Source organism: Ranitomeya variabilis, chromosome 5, assembly GCF_051348905.1.
Source record: "Ranitomeya variabilis isolate aRanVar5 chromosome 5, aRanVar5.hap1, whole genome shotgun sequence".
Classification (NCBI taxonomy): Eukaryota; Metazoa; Chordata; class Amphibia; order Anura; family Dendrobatidae; genus Ranitomeya; species Ranitomeya variabilis.
This window is the reverse complement of record NC_135236.1, coordinates 90952846-90978673: the sequence shown is the minus strand read 5'-3', so window position 1 is coordinate 90978673 and position 25828 is coordinate 90952846. Positions and strand designations below refer to the sequence as shown.

At 45.9% G+C, this 25828-nt stretch overlaps 2 protein-coding genes across 10 annotated transcripts in view; one reads left to right on the top strand and one right to left on the bottom strand.

The window, feature by feature from the left end:
* LOC143775096 (oxaloacetate tautomerase fahd2, mitochondrial-like) overlaps nt 1-13043 on the top strand; it is a 34728-nt gene extending 21685 nt beyond the window's left edge. For all 4 annotated transcript variants that reach the window (XM_077262941.1, XM_077262939.1, XM_077262942.1 and 1 more), the window contains exons 4-8: nt 1567-1626; nt 2804-2966; nt 9046-9154; nt 10060-10147; nt 12016-13043. In XM_077262941.1, coding sequence (XP_077119056.1) covers nt 1567-1626; nt 2804-2966; nt 9046-9154; nt 10060-10147; nt 12016-12078 — 483 coding nt within the window. In that variant the 3' untranslated portion in view covers nt 12079-13043. The remainder of the gene's footprint in view (nt 1-1566; nt 1627-2803; nt 2967-9045; nt 9155-10059; nt 10148-12015) is intronic.
* GPAT2 (glycerol-3-phosphate acyltransferase 2, mitochondrial) overlaps nt 12276-25828 on the bottom strand; it is a 129770-nt gene continuing 116217 nt past the window's right edge. For 4 of the 6 annotated variants that reach the window (XM_077262935.1, XM_077262934.1, XM_077262937.1 and 1 more), the window contains exons 21-22: nt 16005-16060; nt 12395-12532 (exon numbers count right to left, since the gene is read on the bottom strand). In XM_077262935.1, the coding sequence (XP_077119050.1) occupies nt 12413-12532; nt 16005-16060 (176 nt within the window). In that variant the 3' untranslated portion in view covers nt 12395-12412. Of the gene's footprint in view, nt 12533-16004; nt 16061-25828 lie in introns of all 6 variants that reach the window. The other 2 variants (XM_077262933.1, XM_077262938.1) reach the window with 1 other exon arrangement.

Genomic DNA, 25828 nt, shown 5'->3' with positions numbered 1-25828 from the left:
CTCAACTTAGGGTACCGTCTCACTATACGATTTACCAACGATCACGACCAGCGATACGACCTGGCCGTGATCGTTGGTAAGTCGTGTGGTCGCTGGGGAGCTGTCACACAGACCGCTCTCCAGCGACCAACGATGCCGAGGTTCGCTGGTAACCAGGGTAAACATCGGGTTACTAAGCGCAGGGCCACGCTTAGTAACCCGATGTTTACCGTGGTTACCAGCGTAAAAGGAAAAAAAAAAAAACCGTACATACTCACCATCTGATGTCCGTCAGGTCCCTTGCCGTCTGCTTCCCGCTCTGACTGAGTGCAACCGTACAGTGAGAGCAGAGCGCAGCGGTGACGTCACCGCTGTAATCTGCTCTCACTTTCCGGCCGGCAGTCAGTCAGAGCGGGAAGCAGACGGCAAGGGACCTGACGGACATCAGATGGTGAGTATGTACGTTTTTTTTTTTTTTCCTTTTACGCTGGTAACCACGGTAAACATCGGGTTACTAAGCGCGGCCCTGCGCTTAGTAACCCGATGTTTACCCTGGTTACCAGCGAACGCATCGCTGGATCGGTGTCACACACAATGATCCAGCGATGTCAGCGGGAGATCCAGCGACGAAAGAAAGTTTCAAACGATCTGCTACGACGTACGATTCTCAGCAGGGTCCCTGATCGCTGCTGCGTGTCGGACACTGCGAGATCGTAACTATATCGCTAGAACGTCACGAATCGTGCCGTCGTAGCGATGAAAATGCCACTGTGTGACGGTACCCTTATAGTCACTCAGCAGTGAGATCGCAGCAGGATCTCATTACATCTCACACAGGGGTAGTCCAGAATGGGCAGGTTACTCCTCTGGGGGATGTAACAAAAGCCCTGATCACAAGTAGCTTGAGCACCATGGACATAAGTGTGATTACTGATACTCTGTAATTAGGAGAACTGATAGAAGGGTTTGTAATATGACTCCACTAAACTCAGCAGCACTGATCCTCCCCCACACTGACTCATGCACAGCTCAGAGCTGTAGCAGTCCATTCACACGGTGAGAAATCCGCTCCAAGCTGTGATGGGGGCGGTTTTTTCAAGTATGTTGCTGCCTGCTTATGATTGGTCCACATCATACAGGGAGAAGAAGTATATACCCCCAGTGAAGTCTGCCTGAAAAAAAAAAAAAAGTTAAGTCCAAGTGGGTGTTAATGCATTATGTGTCAAATACTTTTCTGATATCTCCGCAACAGAGGCAAAATTAAAAGATAAAAGAAATTATATTCCACTTTGCAGGCAATATTGCATCGTGGGTCCAGTTGAACATGAAAAATAGGGTATTCACATGCGGCAGATTTGTTGCAGAAATTTTTGCTACCTGTGAGTATGTCCGAGAGTTTAGTGGCAACATCACCGACTGGAACATACATAGTTATTTGTTACATCCAGTATAGTGATAACATAAAATAGTTTAATAGGGGCCATCACATATACAAGTTGTCCCTGTTTTCTCCACTAGATGGCACTATTGCATTGCTTAGCAGTTTTGTATGTTATCTAGCAGTAATGTTCTCAGTCTTGTTTGCAGGAAGTGGACTGGGAAGCTGAACTTGCTTTCGTCATAGGAAAAAAGGGAAAAAATATCAAGGTAAAACTGAAAAGAAAGGCACAATTCTTTTTTCAGCTGTGAACTTCAAGCAGAGTTATATAAAAATGAAGTCTGTTCAAACTGAAGTTTTGAAACACGATGTCTTCAGTCACCAGTATAAAACACTGAAGAGGAGGAGGGAGGTGCAGCTGCAGCTTCTCAGTGATGTCAGTATGGAAAACCATTTAACCCTATGAGGTGGCACTCCCTCCACTCTGTCTTTGAAGAAGCGACTCCTTTACCTAACTTAGTTGAAAGAAAAAAAGGTTTGGTACTGTGTTAGTTAATACTGTATAAAGGATCTGCAGTGCTTACCTGTCCAGGTGTCTGAACTAATGCACTCCCAGGATGCAGCAAGCCCATGCGATAAAGATGGCAGCAATACAGGTGCAAAATGCTGATGAGACAGCCACTCACAGCCTACCAGTTCATGGGGGGGATTGCTTAGTATAAGTGACAAAAGTGGCTTGTATAGGGCGCTGGTAACGCACAGTGTCTGGTTTACAGCCTATTAATGACACCCATACTATTGGATCAGGCAGGCTGCCCAGCGCTATCCAGATGCATCCCATGAGGACAGGACCCCTAATTTACAAGGCCAAAATTAATGCGCCTGGCTGCACCCTGAAAAATGAAGTGCAAATATTATTGAATTTTTGGAGGATTCCTAGTCCTCTTTTTGTGGTTTTTCTTGTGTTAGCCAGCTAAAAAAAAAAGATTGCTCTCAGTGGGAAAACAAAATAATAGTCTTGCAGTTATGATACCTTTTTAATGGGTAAATAAAAAATAAAATGTTACAAAGCAAGCTTTCGGGACTTCTTAGGTCTCTTCAAGGAGCATGGTATAAAAGTATCTGAAGAAACACAAATCTATAAACCAAAAACTGAGGCAAAGCATGAAAAATGGACATTTAAATAACAAGCTGAGCTTGATGTTGTGTCTGTAATGGTGCGGCGATGAGACCTCATCCTTGCTCTCCATTTCTCCAAGTCATATTAAAAGGCAACTTCAAATGACAAAAACATGGCCGGGTTTAGGAATACAAACTTACTAGTCTTTGGTTCCCTCCTCTGTCAGGAGGATTTAGGACTTGTTACACAATCTGAGGCATCTGCTGCAGAGACCATGAGGGCACCAGGCCTCTGCTCTTACAGACACATGTCCATTGTGTACACAGGAGCAGGACGCCATGGAGCACGTGGCCGGATATACTGTGGCTCATGACGTGAGCGCTCGTGACTGGCAGATGGAAAAGAATGGAAAGCAGTGGTTGCTGGGTAAAACCTTTGACACTTTCTGTCCATTGGGCCCAGCACTTGTTACTAAAGACGCTATTTCAGGTACTTAAGTCACAATGATTCCTGAATATATATTCTTCATCCCATTTTAATGACAACTTGGGATTGTGCCTACACTATGTTCACACAAGAGTTTTTTCAAAATGTTTAAGGTCACAATTGAAAGGTAATTGAAAGGTCACAATTTTTGCGTAAATATGCTCCATTGCCGCCATTGGAGTGTTTTTATATACACCTTCCAATTTTGCAGAAATAAGGTTAAATTAAATGTCCGGTATATATTGGTCATATCAGACTATAACATTACCTCTTCAAAGCCATTGGCGAGACGGCGTTGCGTCCTGGCTCTAAGGATTTGGTACATGTCCATTTACTTACCATGTATACAAATATGTGGAAATATTCTAGATCTGTACATTAAACTTCATGCCTTATAGTAATGCTATAATCTAATACAGGGGGTCTCAAAAACACGTAGCCCCCGAGTCTGTTTCATGCAGCCCGGTACAGGGGGCCGTCAATGACAGCGCTTTATTTCAACTGAATGAGCGTTCCTGGACGTACACTCAATTACCATGTATTACTGCACAGAGACAAGTTCTGTGCACAGCAATACCAAGGACGCACATTCAGTTGAAATAAAAGGCTGCCGTCTGTGGCCCACTGGACGGAACCACATTAGTCAAGGGTCTGCAGTGCCTGTGGGGCTGCATGTGCAGAAAAGATGCAGAGGGAACAGAGGACAGGTGAAAATGTCTATAATTTTTCTTTTCAGTGCACAATAGAGGCTATTACTACTGGATGGGGACATTTCTCCTGGATGAAGAACTGGATGGGGACATAGGTCCTGGATGGGGACGTTACTGCTGGATTGAGAACTTGATGGTGACATTACTCCTGGATTGAGAACTTGATGGTGACATTACTCCTGGATGGGGATATTACTCCTGGATTGAGAACTTGATGGTGACATTACTCCTGGATGGGGACATTACTCCTGGATTGAGAACTTGATGGTGACATTACTCCTGGATGGGGATATTACTCCTGGATTGAGAACTTGATGGTGACATTACTCCTGGATGGGGACATTACTGCTGGATTGAGAACTTGATGGTGATATTACTCCTGGATGGGGATATTACTCCTGGATTGAGAACTTGATGGTGATATTACTCCTGGATGGGGATATTACTCCTGGATTGAGAACTTGATGGTGATATTACTCCTGGATGGGGATATTACTCCTGGATTGAGAACTTGATGGTGACATTACTCCTGGATGGGGATATTACTCCTGGATTGAGAACTTGATGGTGACATTACTCCTGGATGGGGACATTACTGCTGGATTGAGAACTTGATGGTGACATTACTCCTGGATGGGGATATTACTCCTGGATTGAGAACTTGATGGTGACATTACTCCTGGATGGGGACATTACTCCTGGATTGAGAACTTGATGGTGACATTACTCCTGGATGGGGATATTACTCCTGGATTGAGAACTCCTGGATGGGGACATTACTGCTGGATTGAGAACTTGATGGTGATATTACTCCTGGATGGGGATATTACTCCTGGATTGAGAACTTGATGGTGATATTACTCCTGGATGGGGATATTACTCCTGGATTGAGAACTTGATGGTGATATTACTCCTGGATGGGGATATTACTCCTGGATTGAGAACTTGATGGTGATATTACTCCTGGATGGGGATATTACTCCTGGATTGAGAACTTGATGGTGACATTACTCCTGGATGGGGACATTACTGCTGGATTGAGAACTTGATGGTGATATTACTCCTGGATGGGGATATTACTCCTGGATTGAGAACTTGATGGTGATATTACTCCTGGATGGGGATATTACTCCTGGATTGAGAACTTGATGGTGACATTACTCCTGGATGGGGATATTACTCCTGGATTGAGAACTTGATGGTGACATTACTCCTGGATGGGGATATTACTCCTGGATTGAGAACTTGATGGTGACATTACTCCTGGATGGGGACATTACTGCTGGATTGAGAACTTGATGGTGACATTACTCCTGGATGGGGATATTACTCCTGGATTGAGAACTTGATGGTGACATTACTCCTGGATGGGAACATTGATACAAGATAGGGAAGAGGATTTTGCATTGCTACAAGAAGGGAACCAGGATGAGGCATTAGTACAATAAGGGAATGGGCGTGGGACATTAGTACAAGAATGGGACCAGGATGGGCACATAACTACAAGATGGGCAACAGTATGGGGACATTACCACAAGAAGAGGACCAGTATGGAGACATTACACCAAGATGAGGCATTATTACAAAATGCAGACCAGGGTGGGGGACATTACTAAGATTTTTGCTAGAATTACTACAGTTGAAAACAGAAGTGTACGTACACTATATAAAAAAGACACATCTGCATGTTTTTCTCAATATCTCAATATCTTACATGAAATCAGAATAAACCTTTCCCGTTTTAGGTCAGTTAGGATTACCGTAATTATTAATATTTGCCAAATGCCAGAATAATGAGAGAGAGAGAATGTTTTAAGGCGTTTTTATTACTTACTGAGAAGTCAAAAGTTTACATACATTTCATTAGTATTTGGTACCATTGCCCTTAAACTGAATGACTTGGGTGAAACGTTTGGGATATCCTTCAAGCTTCTCACAATAGTTGGTCAGAATTTGGGCCCATTCCTCCTGACAAAACTGGTGTAACTGATCCAGGTTTGTAGGTCGCCTTGAATTTACAATAGGATTCAGATCAGGGCTTTGTGATGGCCGCACCAAAACATTGACTATCCATAAGCCACGTTGTTACCATTTTGGCAGTATGCTTCGGGTCATTGTCCATTTCAAAGACCCATTGTTCATTTTCATGAGAAATGAAGATTATGTGACGGGAAATGTTTATTCTGATTTCATGTCAGATATTGAGAAAAACATGCAGATGTGTCTTTATATAGTATATGGAAACTTCTACCTACAACTGTGTATGGGGCTAATCGTAAGATAATATTATTCTATGTGGCCAATTGGGAAAAACAAAATTGTAAAAAAAAAAAAAAAGTCAAAGCATGAAAATAAATATTTTGCCATTAAAAATACTGTTTTATATATAAGCTAAACAAGTAAACAAAAAGTACACATTTGTTATCGCTACCTCCATAATGACCCAAGCTATAAAACTACCATAACCCATACCATGAATGCATTGTAAAATCTAAAACACTGCAAAAAATGTTTAAAAAAAAAGTGATCAAAAAGGTGTACAGAAAAAATTATCACTAAAAAGGTCACTTTGTCCTAAAAAAAAAATACATAAATACAGGCCCCAAATTCATTTTTTTTTATGTGCTCATATACCCAGCCGAGTTTGAGACCCCTGGTCTAATATGACCAATATATACATTTAATTTCAGGGCACATGTCATTTTCCAGCATTTTTGCTCACAGGCCCAGTTATCTGTTTTACATTTACTTTACTATGAGATCTGGCTATGGATTTTTTCTTATTTTATTATAAGGCATAAGTCACTTTTTGCAATTTTGCACATGGCTAACATTCTTCGGAGGTGCCTTTATTCCACTCACTGCATATTATAGTCTCACAGTTTGCTACTTCACTTTTACATGTGCTTTTCACACCATATAATATTTCCATTTGGCTCATACTGTTCATATATATGTTAATGTATACATATATACATACACACAGTGTCATGTAACTTCAGTGGCATTATGATCTATATGTGCAGTTGTGCAGTTCTTTTGTATGTTTTTCACATTTAAATGTTTCAGATCCTCAAACAAATGTAAATATTGGACAAAGATAACACAAGTAAGCACAAAATGCAGTTTTTAAATGAAGGTTTTTATTAAGGGGAAAAAGAACATGTGGCCGGACATTCTCCTTCAGGATTTTTTGGTAGGCAGCAGAATTCATGGTTCCATTTACCACAAGTCTTCCAGGTCCTAAAGCTGTAAAACAGACCTAGACCATCACACTACCACCACCATATTTTACTGGTGGTATGTTGTTCCTTTTCTGAAATTCCGTGCTACTTCTACGCTAGATGTAATGGGACATACAACTTCCAAAAAGTTCAACTTTTGTCTGGATACTGGATTATTAATGATGAATAGATCGGAAGTGACCAGTTTACCCTTATTTCTTCTCGCTGCTCCTCTGAGTAATCATTTTCAGTTTTATAAAAATCCCTGTACGGTTCCAGAGATATCAGCCTGTTAAATGATAATAATCTTTATTTTTATATAGCGCTAACATATTCCGCAGCGCTTTACAGTTTGCACACATTATTATCATCGCTGTCCCCGATGGGACTCACAATCTAAATTCCCTATCAGTATATCTTTGGAGTGTGGGAGGAAACCAGAGAACCCGGAGGAAACCCACGCAAACACAGGGAGAACATACAAACTCCTTGCAGATGCTGTCCTTGGTGGGATTTGAACCCAGGACTCCAGCACTGCAAGGCTGCAGTGCTAACCACTGAGCCACCATGCTGCAGTTCTTTGGATGTTGTTGTGGGGTGTTTTGTGACCTCTTGGATGAGTCCTTGCTGCTTTCTTGGGGCAATTTTGGTCATTTGGCCACTCCTGGGAAGGTTCACCAGTGTTCATGTTTTCGCCATTTGTGGTTCACTGGAGTCACAAAGCCTTAGAAATGTCCTTATAACCTTTTCCAGACTGATATCTCAATTAGGGTATGTTTCCACGGTCAGGAAACGCTGCTTGTTTGACGCTGCGCAGAGCTGCAGCGTCAAACAAGCAGCGTCCAGATGTTCCAGCATAGTGGAGGGGATTTTATGAAATCCCGTCTCCACTATGCGTGGAAACACGCACGCGGCGGCCCTGCGACTACGGACATGCTGCGCGTCTTTTCAGATCGCAGCATGTCCGTACACCTTGCGGGGACGCAGCGTCCCCGCAAGGCATATCACAGGGCGCTATGGGAGAGAGCGATCATCCCGGATGTGAAGAGTTAACACAGCCGGCATGATTGCGTCCCAGAAAGGGGGCGGGGCTTAGCGGCGAGCGGCTGCGCCGCTGCGGCGATACCGCCGGCCATCCTGAACGTGGAAACATACCCTTAGGGTATGTTTCCACGTTCAGGAAACGCTGCGTTTTTCCGCAGCGTCAAAAACGCAGCGTCCAGATGTTACAGCATAGTGGATGGGATTTCATGAAATCCAGACTCCACTATGCGTTAAAAAACGCATGCGTTTTTGCAGCGAAAACGCATGCGTGGTGCGTTTTTTCGAAACGCAGCATGTTGCTACTATGAGCAAAACACACAGGTACACCGCAGGTGACCTGCCAGTGACCTCAGGTGCAGTTTTGGTCAGGATTTTACCTGCATAAAATCCTGACCAAAGCCTGAAGCAAAACTGAACGTGGAAACATACCCTAACTGTTTCTCATTTGTTCCATCATTTCTTTGTATCGCAGCATGGTGTGTAGCTTTTGAGGACTTTTTGGTATACTTCACTTTGTTAGGCAGGTCCTATTTAAGTGTTTTCTTGATTGAGAACAAGTGTGACAGTAATCAGACCTCGGCGTGGCTAGGGAATGTGAACTCAGTTTCCCAAAGATGTGATAAACCACAGTTAATTTATGTTTTAAGAGGGGGCAATCACTTTTTCACACAGGGCCATGTAGGTTTTGATTTCTTTTTCCCTTAATAACAATTAACATGTAAAAACTGCATGTTGTGTTTACTTGTGTTATGTTTTGTCTAATATTTGTTTGGTGATTTGACACATTTTGGTGTCCTAAATATGCAAAAGAATTAACACACAACTGTATATGAATTCTCACTTGTATGCAACTTGTGATATTATATGTATCCTTTTACCTTGGCCTTTTTATGTGTAGTCATTTCCATTTGTCTTATTGTTTTTTTATTTTACTTACTAAAGTTTGATACAGTTTGCAAGAATTAGTTGTCATTTTTATAGGTTATATATTTGCTCTGGATGCATAATAATCATATAGTCATCTTTGTGTATAGAGGGTTGTCAGGTTTGCAAGTCCCTTTAAAAATATTACAGTAGGATTAACCTCGTTCTTCTCCTTCCCAGACCCTCATGGCCTTGGAATCCGCTGCCGTGTGAATGGGAACCTCGTCCAGAATAGTAACACAAAGCAGATGGTTTTCAAGACGGAAGCTCTGATTGCCTGGGTCTCCAAGTGAGGATTTACTCATAAACCATTGGCCAAATGTAGAAAACTCTCTGTGCTTTAAGTTACTGCCTCTTCACCTCTGCCCTGTGTCTGTACATTGAGCCATGAGAAGCCTAGCGGATGCCCGGCCGGACGTGGCATTCTGCATGTCTCTGCTCATGATGGATGAATCATAGCACGCTGAGAGTTGCTTTTTTTCAATATTGCTCCTTTGTTATACGGCAAGGACATGTTGTATACAGATGACGCAGAAGCAGAGAGAAGTGCCAACACAAGGGCACATTTCTAAAAACAGCTGAGAAAACGGCACAACCAACATGCCCATTGTTCAGAAGGCATCAGGCAGATCTGCACTATGGACGGGCACATAATATTTGGTCTCTAGCTTATGGCAGCACACACATTAAACAGGTCTATCGTGGTTTTACATAAATGTGTGAATGCCTATTTCTCAAGTATACAGTAGTCGTATTAATCACGAGCGCTGGTCCACATGTTGTATATTTGGTGACTTTGTAAACTGAACTCCACAGCGTTTTACAATTAAAATCTGCAGATATTTTTTGCACTTTGTTATGTTTGAATATGTGCGGAAACAGCCCTCCATAAAAAGGCAACAAAACAATACCCAGACAGAAGTTCAACCTGCGGATTTCAGGGAATTTCTGCAACAGAAGTTGACTCGCTCTGAATTTAAAAAGTGCAACAAAAGCCAATTCCTGCACACAAAAAATAGCAGCACACGGATGAGGCTAAGGTGGAACTCATCCACTTCTATGTACTGTACGTCCACATTACACCACATACACGTGTGACTCTAGCCGTACTGCACACATTAATGAAGAGTGATACTATTAATGCGCTGCACAGCATTCACTGAATGTTCGGACTCTGCTTTGTATCATTCTCAGGTTTGTCACATTAAATCCGGGAGACGTATTTCTCACTGGGACGCCCCCTGGAGTTGGTGTATTCAGGAAGCCGCCAGTATTCCTTAAGGTGAGAGATACAGAACTGCTAATACACCGTTTTGTTTTCGGTATATGAAGATGGGTTTCATGTAACATTGATGATGATGATGCCAATCAGCACATGGCTGAATAACGCTAGTACCTGAATCAAAGTTATAACTTTTATGTCATGAGCTGATGCATAAGTCATGGGGAATCTAGTGGCCGTATGGAAATCAGGCTGGAAGTGCACTGGGGGTGTGTCTATGCAGTGCACTTCTTCCAAAGACACGCCCCCGATGCACTTGCAGCCTAATTTGCATACATCTTCCAGGGTAGATTTCATGACTGGCGAACTGGATTTATACAAAAAGGTTAATTGAGCGACAAGCACGTATACAGACATACCACTATCGCCATAAATCAAATGTGCAGACAGGTTCACTTTAACCCCTTTCCGACATCGGGCATAATAGTACGCCAATGTTGGACTCCCTCCCTGAGCCCACATCTTTTCCAGCACATGTCAGCTGTTTTGAACCCCTGACATGTGCCATGTCCTTGCGTACACATTTGTTCGATGCGCTTGCGTACTTCAGACGGCGCATGTCCAGGAACTGATTAAGACACGCCCTCCTGGAAATATGAAACGCATGCGCATAAAAAACGCAAACGCAGGCAAAAACAGCATGCACACGCAGCGTTTTGGTTTTTTTTGCATCATGCGTAAACATGCGTTTTGACATGCGTTTGCACATGCAGATGATGCGCTGCACACAAATAAGCTAATGTGAACCTAGCCTTAATGCAAGTGTACTTAACAAGGCCAGATATGTCTAGTTGGAATGTGGCCGGAAGTATGCAAATTGTATACTTGCAGTCACATGACCACTCATTTCCGGAGAATCCTCGCTGTGAGGAATGACAAATCTGTAATCTCATAAAAACCCCTTTTAATCTAGATTTAATCCAGCCATTACTTCTATTTTATTCTTTATGATGGCCATTTCTTTCAAGTGATAACCACTAATGTCGCTGTATGGGATTCCTCTGAAGCCAGTGAATAGCATAAAATAACAAATGAGGCATAGTTCCCATGTTGAAACCCTGTTGCTGCAGTACAGGCAGCTCTGGTGTGACTGGGGTTCAACCTGGAGAATATGCTTCATTTATTATTTCATACTCTTCAGGTTAATCTGGGCATGAGACTCTGATTCCAGGGATGTCACTTATTAGGCAGTTTTGTAGTTTCAATGCAAACAGTTTTATCAGCAGGAGATTATCACTAGAGGACTACAGCTCAGGGGACCAGCAGTCAGGCTAATCTGTGTAACTCCGCCCCCACCACTGATTGGCTGCTTGCTGACAATGCACAGTGTATACAGGAAGCTGCAAGTCAGCGATGTGGGCGGGGTTACACAGAGCAGAACACTTAGATCTGCTACATCTACATTAGACAAAACAGGTATCCTATGAAGACTACACCAAGCAGCGCAGTAAGTGACACATCCCTGGAATCAGGCTCTCTTGCTAAATATTACACTGCTCTTAGATTATATAGCAAAAACCTGTTGACAGATTCCCTTTAAGTCTGACAACTTTATCCTTGAAGGAGAAACCAGTGGATTTCCACCAATGCATTTCTAGTTAGTGTGTTATTCACTTACATGACACATACAACCTCAGTATCCGATAAAGGATATATGGGTCCTAGCATTGTGTCCACCTGCAGATAGACATGGTTTTCTCATGGAGCCTATTCCTCTGACATATGTGTTTTTCACGCTTGTTGAACATCTTGTGCCGTCCATTTCAGGATATAGCTCACATCTGTGTATGATCTGGCCATCGTCCCTATTCCTGCACTGTCATAACGGTGTCTTTTTAACACTCGGTTGCTTTGACTTTATTTTCCAGGCAGGAGACGTGGTTGAATGTGAAATTGATGAGCTGGGAGCGATTAGTAACCCTGTGGTGTGAAGATCTGTACTTTACAACAGAGGATGGATGCCGCCGTGCTCAGCACTCAGGTTTAATAATGGGCAAATCACATGTACAGCAACGAAACACATTCCTGCTGCGACTCAGAACTCAGAGCAAAGCGGCTGCTCCAATTTGTAGTTTTTAAATCAAGCACAAATAATTCAAGCAAGAAACTAATCAACCTAAATACAATGTAACGTTCACACTGAAACAATGTTTTACTAAAAGAAAAGGAAATGTGCCTTCCAAGACTGATTTCTGCGGTGGCTTTTGCTTCATGGTGATGCAGATGAAATGTCAGTCATGGTCTCGCAGGATCGGGCTTTGCTTCTCAGCATCTGTATATAAACTGCTGGATGAATGACGTCAGCTTCTTGCAGTTTTCTTCTACAAGAAAGGTCTCGGAGAGGTGGAGAATGGATCCGTGAGGGCTCGACGAACACTCAAATACCTGGAAATCAACACATCAACTAAGATGGCGAATTACTAACAGAGAAATGGTCGGGCTCTAAGGCAGCAAAATAAATCTCTTGGGCACCAGGGCCAATTCACCATCCTACTTTTAGGAGAAATGGTCCTGATCCTACAATGGGGTGTGGGATGGGGGGCAGTGCTAGGAGCCAATCTGCAGGAATAGGCGGAGTGGTCTGCAATGAACAACGCCTTTAAGATCTGGACTATGCCGGTCTGGGCTCCCATTACTGGCCCAAATGCACACAGGCTTATTCACATTAAAGGTTGCACATTTGGTGCCAAAAATGGAACTTGATGCCACCAGGAGGGAGCAGGGAATTATTTGGGGGAGTCATTAAAGGGGTCATATCCAGTTTTCACATTATACAAGGGTTTTCCACACAATATTATTAAACGGTTATTCTTATCTTGTAAGATTGAAAATTGTGTGTTTAACAAAAAACTATTGCAATTTACTTCTTATTAAAAATAATATCAATTCCCAAGGATGAAGGGATTCTTAATTGTATATATTACTGCTTGTATCTTAGGTTACCGGCCACTTCTAGAGGTGATTAGGCTGGTTTTCTTGTCAAGCTCTTTGCTTTAGCCCCTGCAGGCTGAAGCACTGTTGTGAAGCTGTCCTGTTCTGCCCGTCTTCAGTGCCCCAGCAGAGGTAAAGCTGCTGGAGAGCGCCCAGTTGGTTCCAGCGGTGCAGCCATATACCACAGCCCCGCTTTCTCAGCCCTCTAGGTGCTGTCTGCGGGGGAGAATTCTGCACGGTGGTGACGTTCAGTGGTGGCTGTATTATAGCAGATTGGTGCCAACCTCCCAATGTAAGGCTGGGGTCACACATGGCGTAAGAAAATACGCCACGTATTATACGTCCGTACTACGGCCGTAATACGGAGAAATGTCCCCAAAATATTGATCCGTAGTCAGGGTGTTTCAGCGTATTTTGCGCATGGCATCCTCCGTATGTAATCCGTATGGCATCCGTACTGCGAGATTTTCGCGCAGGCTTGCAAAACCGACATCTAATGGATTTATGTGCTCAAATGTTAGGGAAAACATATATACAGTATATATATATATATATGTCATTGAGACACATATATATATATTCTGTATTTAGATTTCATTCAGCGCGATATCTGTGAACAGCCGCTAATTCAATTGCCGGCTTTTCATTTCTCCTGCACAAACCCGACAGGATATGAGACATGGTTTACATACAGTAAACCATCTCATATCCCCTTTTTTTTTGCATATTCCACATTACTAATGTTAGTAGTGTGTATGTGCAAAATTTCAGCGCTGTAGCTGCTGAAATAAAGGGTTAAATGGCGGAAAAAATTGGCGTGGGCTCCCGCGCAATTTTCTCCGCCAGAGCGGTAAAGCCAGTGACTGAGGGCAGATAATAATAGCCAGGAGAGGGTCCATGGTTATTGGCCCCCCCGTGGCTAAAAACATCTGCCCCCAGCCACCCCAGAAAAGGCACATCTGGAAGATGCGCCTATTCTGGCACTTGGCCACTCTCTTCCCACTCCCTGTAGCGGTGGGATATGGGGTAATGAAGGGTTAATGCCACCTTGCTATTGGAAGGTGACATTAAGCCAGATTAATAATGGAGAGGCGTCAATTATGACACCTATCCATTATTAATCCAATTGTAGGAAAGGGTTAAAAAACACACACACACATGATTACAAAGTAGTTTAATGAAATAAACACAGCGGTTGTTGTAATAATTTATTGTTCTCCCATTCCATTTCCAGGACCTCGCTTGGCAACATAATAAACGCACAAGATACATACCTTCTGCTGTCAGATCTCGTCCCACGAAGTAATCCATCTGAAGGGGTTAACTAATATTACAGGCAGGAGCCCTGCAAATGCAGCTGTGCTCCGTGCTTGTAATCCCCGGGGAATGAATGAAATGTAGGTCATTGACCTACATTTCCTTCAGTCGCGGTGATGCGCCCCCTGGTGGATGTCCTCATATGACCTGGAGCGTGGGAAAAAGTTCCCAGGCTGCAGTTCATGAGAACATCCAGCAGGGGCGCATCACCGCGACTGAAGGAAATGTAGGTCAATGACCTACATTTCATTCATTCGCTGGGGATTACAAGCACGGAGCACAGCTGCATTTGCAGGGCTCCTGCCTGTAATATTAGTTAACCCCTTCAGATGGATTACTTCGTGGGACGAGATCTGACAGCAGAAGGTATGTATCTTGTGCGTTTATTATGTTGCCAAGCGAGGTCCTGGAAATGGAATGGGAGAACAATAAATTATTACAACAACCGCTGTGTTTATTTCATTAAACTACTTTGTAATCATGTGTGTGTGTTTTTTAACCCTTTCCTACAATTGGATTAATAATGGATAGGTGTCATAATTGACGCCTCTCCATTATTAATCTGGCTTAATGTCACCTTCCAATAGCAAGGTGGCATTAACCCTTCATTACCCCATATCCCACCGCTACAGGGAGTGGGAAGAGAGTGGCCAAGTGCCAGAATAGGCGCATCTTCCAGATGTGCCTTTTCTGGGGTGGCTGGGGGCAGATGTTTTTAGCCACGGGGGGGCCAATAACCATGGACCCTCTCCTGGCTATTAATATCTGCCCTCAGTCACTGGCTTTACCGCTCTGGCGGAGAAAATTGCGCGGGAGCCCACGCCAATTTTTTCCGCCATTTAACCCTTTATTTCAGCAGCTACAGCGCTGAAATTTTGCACATACACACTACTAACATTAGTAGTGTGGAATATGCAACAAAAAAGGGGATATGAGATGGTTTACTGTATGAAAACCATGTCTCATATCCTGTCGGGTTTGTGCAGGAGAAATGAAAAGCCGGCAATTGAATTACCGACTTTTCACTAACAGCGCTGCGTATTTCTCGCAAGTCACACTGCAGGTCCGTGTGGAATCCGTATTTTTCGCGCCCCCATAGACTTTCATTGGCGTATTATTTGCGCAGTACGCTGACAAACGCAGCATGCTGCGATTTTGTACGGCCGTAGAAAGCCGTATAATACTGAACCGTAATATACGGCTAATAGGAGCAGCCCCATTGAGAATAATTGTGCCGTATGTAATGCGAGTTTTACGGACGTAGTTTCTGCGCTCTTACGTCCGTAAAACTCGCATGTGTGACCCCAGCCTAAGAGAAACCTCCCATCCCGACCCTCCGTTCTCCTTCCTACACAATTCCAAGGCTTCAGGGACATAGTTATATAGAAGCAAATGTCTGTAGCCTTCATGATTGCAGAGGTGGCAGGAGACCTAGATAACTAACGGCAGTAACCCTCGCAGGTCCCACTGTGCTGTGTACGCCAGGAGCTGCGGCTGCACTGATGGAGAACCGAGCCCCGACAATAACATTGTGATCAATTACTGCAGATGGTAGAACTAGTCTAAGCGGAGGAGGAGGCGATAAACAAGAGCCGATGTGGATACTTACTCCGAGATCGATGAATGTTCTGACAGCGCAGGCGACCAGGGAACGCTCCGCACACTCTAGAGGGAACAGACAGCGCTAAGTACCCAGCATTTACTGCTACTTATCAAGGCACCTAATCTGTGCTCTGGGGACCCGCGCTCCTCCTCATCAGTGTGATATTGTCAGTGCAGGCGACTACGTGAGCAGTAGAGCGCTAGGGCCCAGTTCACACTGAGACAAGGTGACAAACGCATCACCTACCAGATAACGCAGCACTTATTGTGCTTTTGAGTTTTTCTCCAAAATCTGCAAAAGCTGAAAACAAAAGGGGCAGATTTATCACAAAGGGTCTAAAACGAAAACTGTTACCCATGACAACCAATCACAGCACAGCGTGATTGGTACCACAGTAGTTAATGAAATGAAAGCTGCACTGTGATTGGTTGCTATGAGCATCCAAGCCAAATTTTCTTTTTAGACACTTTTGATAAACGAAGTTTAAAGAGTTCACAGAAGTGTAAATGAACAGTCCGGAGGTGCCGCATGTTACACAATACACACTTGTTTCCCCCGAAGTCATCTTTCAGTAAGCACCACATGCCCAAAGTGTGACTCGCCCAGGTGCCGCATCTGAACGCAGCTCTTTTGCTTACTAGATTATTAATGATGAATAGATCAGAAGTGGCCAGTTTACCCTTATTTCTTCTCGCTGCTCCTCTGAGTAATCATTTTCAGTTTTATAAAAATCCCTGTGCGGTTCCAGAGATATCAGCCTGTTAAATGATAATAATCTTTATTTTTATATAGCGCTAACATATTCCGCAGCGCTTTACAGTTTGCACACATTATTATCATCGCTGTCCCCGATGGGACTCAATCTAAATTCCCTATCAGTATGTCTTTAGAATGTGGGAGGAAACCGGAGAACCTGGAGGAAACCCACACAAACACGGGGAGAACATACAAACTCCTTGCAGATGTTGTCCCTGATGGGATTTGAACCCAGGACTCCAGCTCTGCAAGGCTGATGTGCTAACCACTGAGCCACCGTGCCTGTTTATTTAGGGCTACTTTTTATGGTCTTTACAAGGGGGTGTGGCTCACAGGAACCTCTGGGGCGTGTCTTTAGGCTGCTCTGCATAATTACCCTGTGAGCCCCGCCTCCTTGATAAATACCATAAAAAGGCCAATATCTCTGGAACTGTATGGTGGCTTAAAAAAAAAAATTAATGCTCGGGAGCAACAGGAATAAAATGAAGTGTAAACTGGTCACTCGGGTGATGAGTCCTCTTTAAATATTGAAATTTTTGACAAAGCGCATCCAGGTATAATTACTTTATGCATGCAAATAAAGAACAATCTTAGGGCATTTCATTTTCAGAATACTTTGATGAAAACAGCAGGACCTCCACTAACCAAAAATCTGGTTAAGCAAATTTCATTAATTTCTTATCAAACTGGTTGTTCAGTAACAAAGAAGAAAGACACATACATGGACTCTTATGTTTGCTCTGAACATACAGTTCCTGTACAAGTACAATCATCAGCACTAGGTCAACAGCGCACGATTACTAAGATTACTCTGTGCTGTAAACACTTAGTGACTTTTGCACTTTTGGTTAGGTAAAGCAGCCATTCATGTGTACTGAACCATTACTGGAAAAACAAGGCCGACTCCGTGCCTGATTTTCTAGTGTTGCTTCTCAGTGTCATCTGCGGAGGCTAGCTGCATGACGGCCGCCGCGGGTGCGGTTGTAGCCAAGCAGTTGTGCTGTGACTTCATAGTGAGCTATTCAGATATCTCAGAATAAATTCAGCTATTTCTCTGTGTGTCTAGTCCGACAATAGTTTTCTATAATATGACGCAAAAAAAATAGCATTTTTCTACTTACTGTAAGATCCTTTTCTTGTTGGACTCATTGATGAACATAGCACATACCTGGGCAAAGTGCGGCCCATGGGCCACATCAGGCCCTCTGCCTGTTCTAGTCCGGACCAAGACAGCCGAAGACTAGAAAACAGTGGCCCACCGGCCACACTATGCCCTCCACTGCCAGTGTTAACTGGGGGCTTATACTGTAGATAGAGGGGCTATATGGGGATCATACTGTATGTTGGGGTTAAAATGGGGGCTAATACTGTAGATAGAGGGGCCATGTGGAGGATCATACTTTATGTAGGGGTTAAATGGGGGCTAATACTGTAGATAGAGGGGCTATGTGGAGGATCATACTTTATGTAGGGGTTAAATGGGGGCGTATACTGTAGATAGAGGGGCTATGTTGGGGTACATACTGTATGTAGGGGGCTGTGTGGGGACTCACACTGTATATAGTTAGGTCCAGAAATATTTGGACAGTGCCTGAAATTTTGTGATTTGGGTACTGCATGCCATTGTTTTGGATTTAACATGTAACAACTGAGATAACGTCACTAAACGCTGGCTTCCCTTCTTTGTGACGCTTTGCCAGACCTCAACTATAACAGACTAGTTGTTGCTTGTTTGTGGGTCTTTCTGCCTTAAAGGGCACCTGTCACCTCGTTTTTTCCGTATGAGATAAAAATACTGTTAAATAGGGCCTGAGCTGTGCATTACAACAGTGTATTTTGTGGACCCCGATTCCCCACCTATGCTGCCAAAATACGTTACCAAAGTAGTCGTTTTTGCCTGTCAATCAGGCTGGTCTGGTCAAAAGGGCGTGGTGTCTTCCCCCAGATCTTGCTTAGTTTTCCGTTGGTGGCGTAGTGGTTTGCGCATGCCCAAGGTCCCGAATCCACTGCACAGGGGAGTGAAAAGAGCGCGATGTGCGTTATTTCCCTGTTGATCGGTGGGGGCGGCCATCTTCCTTTGGCCGCGCGTGCGCAGATGGAGCGCTCTGCTGCCCGCGGCTTCAGGAAAATGGCCGCGGGATGCCGCGCGTGCGCAGATGGAGATCGCGGCGGCTATTTTCCTGAAGCAGAATTCGCATCTCGGCTTCAGGAAAATGGCCGCCGCGATCTCCATCTGCGCACGCGCGGCATCCCGCGGCCATTTTCCTGAAGCCGCGGCCAGCAGAGCGCCGCTTCTGCGCACGCGCGGCCAAAGGAAGATGGCCGCCCCCACCGATCACCAATGAAATAGCACACATCGCGCTGTTTTCACTCCCCTGTGCAGTGGATTCGGGACCTTGGGCATGCGCAAACCACTACGCCACCAACGGAAAACTAAGCAAGATCTGGGGGAAGACACCACGCCCTTTTGACCAGACCAGCCTGATTGACAGGCGAAAACGACTACTTTGGTAACATATTTTGGCAGCATAGGTGGGGAATTGGCGTTTGGATGAATCTGAGCAGAGTGTATCGCCCTGTACAGCTCAGAAATCATTCGGCTGCTTCGGTCTCTAATCACATCATCAATAAATACTAGTGCCCAAGTGCCACTGGAAGCCATGCCTGCCATCACACTGCCTCCATGTGTTAGAGGAGGTGCTGTGCTTCATTCCATGAGCCGTTCCAAGCCTTCTCCATACTTTCTTCTTCCCATCATTCTGATACAGTTTGATCTTAGATTCTTCTGCCCAAAGAATACTTTTCCAGAACTGGGCTGACTCCTTTAGATGTTTTTTTGCAAAGTCTAATCCGGCCTATTTTTAAGGCTGATTAATGGTTTGCACCTTGTGGTGAACGCTCTGTATTTGCTCTCATGAAGTCTTCTCTTTATGGTAGACTAAGGGTACCGTCACACAGTACCATTTTGATCGCTACGACGGTACGATTCGTGACGTTCTAGCGATATCGTTACGATATCGCAGTGTCTGACACGCAGCAGCGATCAGGGATCCTGCTGAGAATCGTACGTCGTAGCAGATCGTATGGAACTTTCTTTCGTCGCTTGATCACCCGCTGACATCGCTGGATCGTTGTGTGTGACAGCGATCCAGCGATGTGTTCGCTTGTAACCAGGGTAAACATCGGGTAACTAAGCGCAGGGCCGCGCTTAGTAACCCGATGTTTACCGTGGTTACCAGCGTAAACGTAAAAAAAACAAACAGTACATACTTACATTCCGGTGTCTGTCCCCGGCGTCTCAGCTTCTCTCCACTGTGTGAGCGTCTGCCAGCCGGAAAGCGAGCACAGCGGTGACGTCTGACGTCACCGCTGTGCTTTCCGGCTATGGCGCTTACACAGTGGAGAGAAGCAGAACGCCGGGGACAGACACCGGAATGTAAGTATGTACTGTTTTTTTTTTTTACGTTTACGCTGGTAACCAGGGTAAACATCGGGTTACTAAGCGCGGCCCTGTGCTTAGTTACCCGATGTTTACCCTGGTTACCGGGGACTTCGGCATCGCTCCAGCGCCGTGATTGCAACGTGTGACCGCAGTCTACGACGCTGGAGCGATAATCATACGATCGCTGCGACGTCACGGATCGTGCCGTCGTAGCGATTAAAATGGTACTGTGTGACGGTACCCTTAGATACTCAAACACCAACTTACTGGGGAGGGGTTTTCATTTGGGTTGATGTAGTGAAGGGGTTTTTCATCACCATAGAAAGGATTCTGTGATCATCCATCACTATTTCCATGGATGTCCAGGCCTTTTTAAATGCCTAAGCTCACTAGTGTGCTATTTTTCTTGCAAAATGTACCTAACTGATGATTTGGCCACAAATAACATCTCTGCTATCTCTGATGGATTTCTTCTTTTTCAGCCTTATGATGGGCTGTTTCTCTTCTGTTGAGAGCTCCATTGAACATATGTTGTGGGTTTACACCAAAAACGCAAATGTCACACCTGGAATTAGCTCCAGACCTTTTTACTGCTTAATTAATGATGAATTAACTAGGGCATAGTCCATGCAACCTATTAACCCCTGGAGCTTTTTTTGGTTTAGCGTTTTCACCCCCCTCCTTCCCAGAGCCATAACTTTTTTTATTTTACCGTCAATATGGCCATGTGAGGGTTTATTTTTTGCAGGATGAGTTGTACTTTTGAACGACACCATTGGTTTTACCATGTCGTGTACTAGAAAACGGGGAAAAAAATCCAAGTGCGGTGAAATTGCAAAAAGGAGATTTTTGTGTACTCACCGTAAAATCTCTTTCTCTTAGCCTCTAATTGGGGGACACAGCACCATGGGTGTTATGATGCTGTCCACTAGGAGGCGACACTATGCATAATCTGAAAAAGATTAACCGTGGCTCCTCCTCTGCAGTATACACCCCTGGACGGCGTCAGCCTTCTCCAGTTTTGTGCAAAAGCAGTAGGAGGAACGTAACATGAATAACATAGACATGCCTATAAGAAGGCCACTATGTACGAGCTCAAAGAACAATATGAGAACTCAACAGTAACAACAGCCCGAAAAAGGGCAACAGGGTGGGAGCTGTGTCCCCCAATTAGAGGCTAAGAGAAAGATTTTACGGTGAGTACACAAAAATCTCCTTTACTGTCGCCTCATTGGGGGACACAGGACCATGGGACATCCTAAAGCAGTCCCTGGGTGGGAAGCAATGGACGAATATTGTGCAGACAGGCCCCTATACTTAGGGCACCGCCGCCTGCAGGACACATCTACCCAGGCTCGCGTCCGCTGAGGACTGGGTATGAACCCTGTAGTGTTTAGTAAACGTGTGTAGGCTAGTCCAAGTGGCCGCCTTACACACTTGTTGTGCCGAAGCCTGGTGCCGAATGGCCCAGGAGGCCCCTACCGCCCGTGTAGAGTGTGCCGTAATACCGGGTGGAAGAGGAGAATTCTTAAGGCGGTAGGCCTCTTGTATGGTGGATTTGATCCACCTGGCAAGGGTAGATTTGGAAGCTGGGAGACCCTTGTGGCCGCCTTCCGGAAGGACGCAGTCCTAGACACGTATATACGCAATGCCCTGACGAGGTCAAGCGTATGCAGAGCATTCTCCACTCTATGTACCGGAACCGGACAAAGGGATGGTAGTGAAATTTCCTCATTGAGGTGGAAGTTGGACACAACCTTCGGAAGGAAGGATGGTACCGTACGAAAGAGATACCTTGTCCTGGTGAAAAGCCAGGAAGGGCCGTCTGCAGGAGAGAGCTGTCAGTTCAGACACCCTGCGTAGCGAGGTGATTGCCACCGGGAAAACCACCTTCTGGGAGAGAAGGCAGAGCGGGACCTCCTAAGGGGTTCGAAGGGTGGTTCCTGCAATGCTGTCAGGACCAGGTTGAGGTCCCACATTTCTAGTGGTCATCTGTAGGGGGGAACCAATTGGGAAACCCCCTGAAGGAAAGTCCTTACTTGCGGCTTGGTAGCAATGCGCCTTTGAAAAAGCACTGAGAGGGCTGACACCTGGCTCTTAAGCGAGCCCAACGACAGCCTGGCTTCCAGACCGGATTGGAGAATACGAAGTACTTTGGGTAGGGAATAAGGGAGTGGGATCTGGCCACGAGATTCGCGCCAGGTAAAGAAAGCTTTCCAGGTACGGTAATAAATCTTGGCAGAGGCTTGCTTCCGTGCCCTGATCATGGTTCCAATGACGTCCGGCGAGAGCCCTGCCTGGGTTAGAACCCAGGTCTCAAGGGCCACGCCGTCAAATTGAGAGCCCCTGAGTTCTGGTGGTAGAACGGGCCTTGTGATAGAAGATCCGGGCGGTCGGGGAGACGCCAAGGGGCGTCTGCTGTAAGTTGTACGATGTCGGCGTACCATGTACGTCTGGGCCAGTCTGGTGCAATTAGGAAGGTTGGAACTCCCTCTTGTTTGATCTTCCTCACCACTCTGGATATCAGGGGGAGAGGTGGAAAAATATACAGAAGTTGGAACTGAGTCCAGTCCTGAACCAGAGCGTCTGCTCCGAGCAACCACGGATCGTGTGTTCTGACCATGAAGTTGGAGACCTTGGCATTGAAGTGGGATGCCATTAGGTCCACATCCGGGGTCCCCCAGCGGAGACAGATCTGTTGAAAAATTTCGGGATGGAGAGACCACTCTCCCGAGTCTATTCCTTGTCGGCTGAGGAAGTCTGCTTCCCAGTTGTCCACACCCAGAATGTGGACCGCCGAAAGAACCGACCCTGTGTCCTCCGCCCAGCGGAGGATGTGTGACACTTCTCGCATCGCCTGGGTACTGCGGGTCCCCCCTTGGTGATTCACATATGCCACGGCCGTGGCATTGTCCGACTGTATTCTGATGTGAGAGGCTGCCAGTAAATGATGGAAGGCCATCAATGCCAGGAGAATGGCACGAATTTCCAGGATGTTGATGGGCATGGTTGCTTCCACTGGGGACCAACTGCCCTGTGGTGTAGGTGCACCGCACCCCAACCCGTCAGGCTCGCGTCGGTGGTCAGAACCTTCCATTGACCTGTGAGAAGGGATTTCCCCTTTGCTAGCGAGGTTGGTTTGAGCCATCAGTGCAGGGACCTCCTGGTTGATGACGTTAGCCGGAACTCCCTGTCGAGAGAAAAGGGATTCCTGTCCCAGGACTTCAGAATGGCTAGTTGGAGAGGCCTGAGGTGAAACTGGGCAAATGGGACCGCTTCTATTGCTGCCCCCATCTTGCCGAGGACTTTCATGGCAAACCGGAGAGATCGAGGGGGTTTGCGGAGGAGGGTGCGAACTCCTAGGCGGAGAGCCAGTGCCTTGTCCTTGGGAAGGAGCACTAGACCCCTGGAGGTGTTGAATAGCATTCCCAGGAAGGTCAGGGACTGACTCAGGGTTGGTGATGACTTTTGTAGGTTGATTAACCAGCCCATGCGACTGAGAGTATCGGTTGTGATTGAGACGCTGAGCTCGCAGTCCTTGAAGGTGGGAGCCTTGATGAGTAGATCGTCCAGGTATGGAACGACTACTATGCCTCTGGAGTGCAGGACGTCCATGGTGGCTGCCATGACTTTGGTGAACACTCTGGGAGCCGTGGCGAGTCCGAAAGGGAGAGCCACGAATTGATAGTGGTCCTGGCCTATTGCGAACCTGAGAAACCTCTGATGGGCAGGTGCAATGGGTATATGCAGGTATGCGTCTTGTATGTCTATGGAGGCGAGATATTCTCCCTTCTCCATGGACGCAATGATGGACCGAAGGGACTCCATGCGGAAGTGACTGACCCGTACATATTTGTTGAGCTGTTTTAGGTCTAGTATGGGCCGTATGCTGCCTCCTTTCTTGGGAACTACGAACAGATTGGAGTAGAACCCTCGGAAGCGGTTGGTCGTGGGGACCGGTACTATGACTCCTGCTAGAAAAAGCGAGGAGACTGCTCGGTGGTAGGCACGAGCCTTGGCTGGCGGTTTTGGGGGGACAGAGAGGAAGAATCGGTCCGGTGGGTTGGAGGTGAAGTCTATTTTGTATCCGGAAGACACTAGTTCCCTGACCCACCTGTCTTCTGTAATAGGCAGCCAGACTTGATGAACGAGCAAAAGTTGGCCGCCTACTGGTGTGGTGTCTTCTGGAGTCCGTGAGTCATGATGAGGAGAAAGTCTGAGATTTTTCTCCTCTGGGCTTAGGCTGGCCTGCTTTTGACTGCCAGGTCTTGTCCGACCTTTGCGTCGAACGTGAGTTGTCCCTGCGTGGGGAACGGTTACGATTTTGTGCTGGACGCGAGACGGACCAGCCCGAGGAATTCTGAAAGGATCGGAATAGAGTTTGGTTACGCTTCTTGTAAGTGCGTTTAGGTCTGAGTTGGGGAAGAGAAGTACTCTTACCCCCGGTAGCGTTATCATAGGATATCATAGTGTCCAACTGTTCACCGAAAAGTCTCCCACTGAGGTAGGGGAGCTGCGTGAGGGACTTCTTTGAGGCTGCGTCCGCTTTCCATTCCCGCAGCCAGAGGATACGCCGAATTGTGATGGCGTTTGATGCTATCCCCGCTACTCCCCTTGCTGAATCCAGAGCTGCATGAAGCATGTAGTCTGCTACAACTGCTATTTGAACCGCTTGGTCCGACAGCTCAGGAGCGGATGCTTGGAGAGCTTGTAAATTCTTTGCCCAGGCCAGAATGGCCTTGGCAGCCCAAACTGAGGTGAACGCGGGAGCCAGGGATGCCCCTGCTGCCTCGAAAATTGAACGAGCCATGCGTTCTACCTGCCGGTCTGCTGCGTCCCTGAGGGTTGAGCTATCTGGCAGTGAAAGGAGGGTCTGTGCTGCTAGCCTAGAGACTGGGGGTCCACTTAAGGTTGGATCTGTCCATTCCTTGGTGTCCTTCTGTGGGAAGGGGTACCTCGCCTCCAGATATTTGCGATTAGCGAATTTTTTCTCAGGCTGTGAGAGCTGCTTTTTAAGGATCGCCTTAAACTCTGGGTGGTTAGAGAAAACCTTAGGCGGCTTCAGAGGTCCTTCAAAAGAAATCTTATGTTCTGGGGCCTCTGGTGGCGGATCAGTAATGTCCAGCACCCGATGGATGGAAGAGATTATGTCCTCAACTAGCGCTGTATTGCTAGGAGGGATTGGGATCAGGGACCCCTCCGTTTCCCTGTCTGAGTCAGAGTCGCAGATGCCTTCCAAATCCTGTGTATCACTGAGGCGTCCCCTGCTGGGTGAGCCGGGGAGGAGGCCTTCTCTGGTCGGGGATTGCGGAGATCTGCATTGTCTGTCCCTGGAATGGGACGGTCTAGATGACCTGGAGCTACGGTCTCTCCCCCTAGAGGGGGATGACCGTGTGCTATGGGATGACGAAGATGGACTTGATCTATGGGTCCGCTTGCGTCCTGACCTAGACGTGGATGTGCCAGGGTCATCTTGTTCCTGAGTCAAACTCTCCCTTTGCTGGGTAATGGTCATAGCCGAGGCATGACCCTGCAGAGCCTGAAGCAATGTGGAGGTTAGGTTATCTATAGACTGCGTCATAGATTGCGATATCTGAGTAGCCCATTCCGGCGTGGTATTAGACACCGAAGC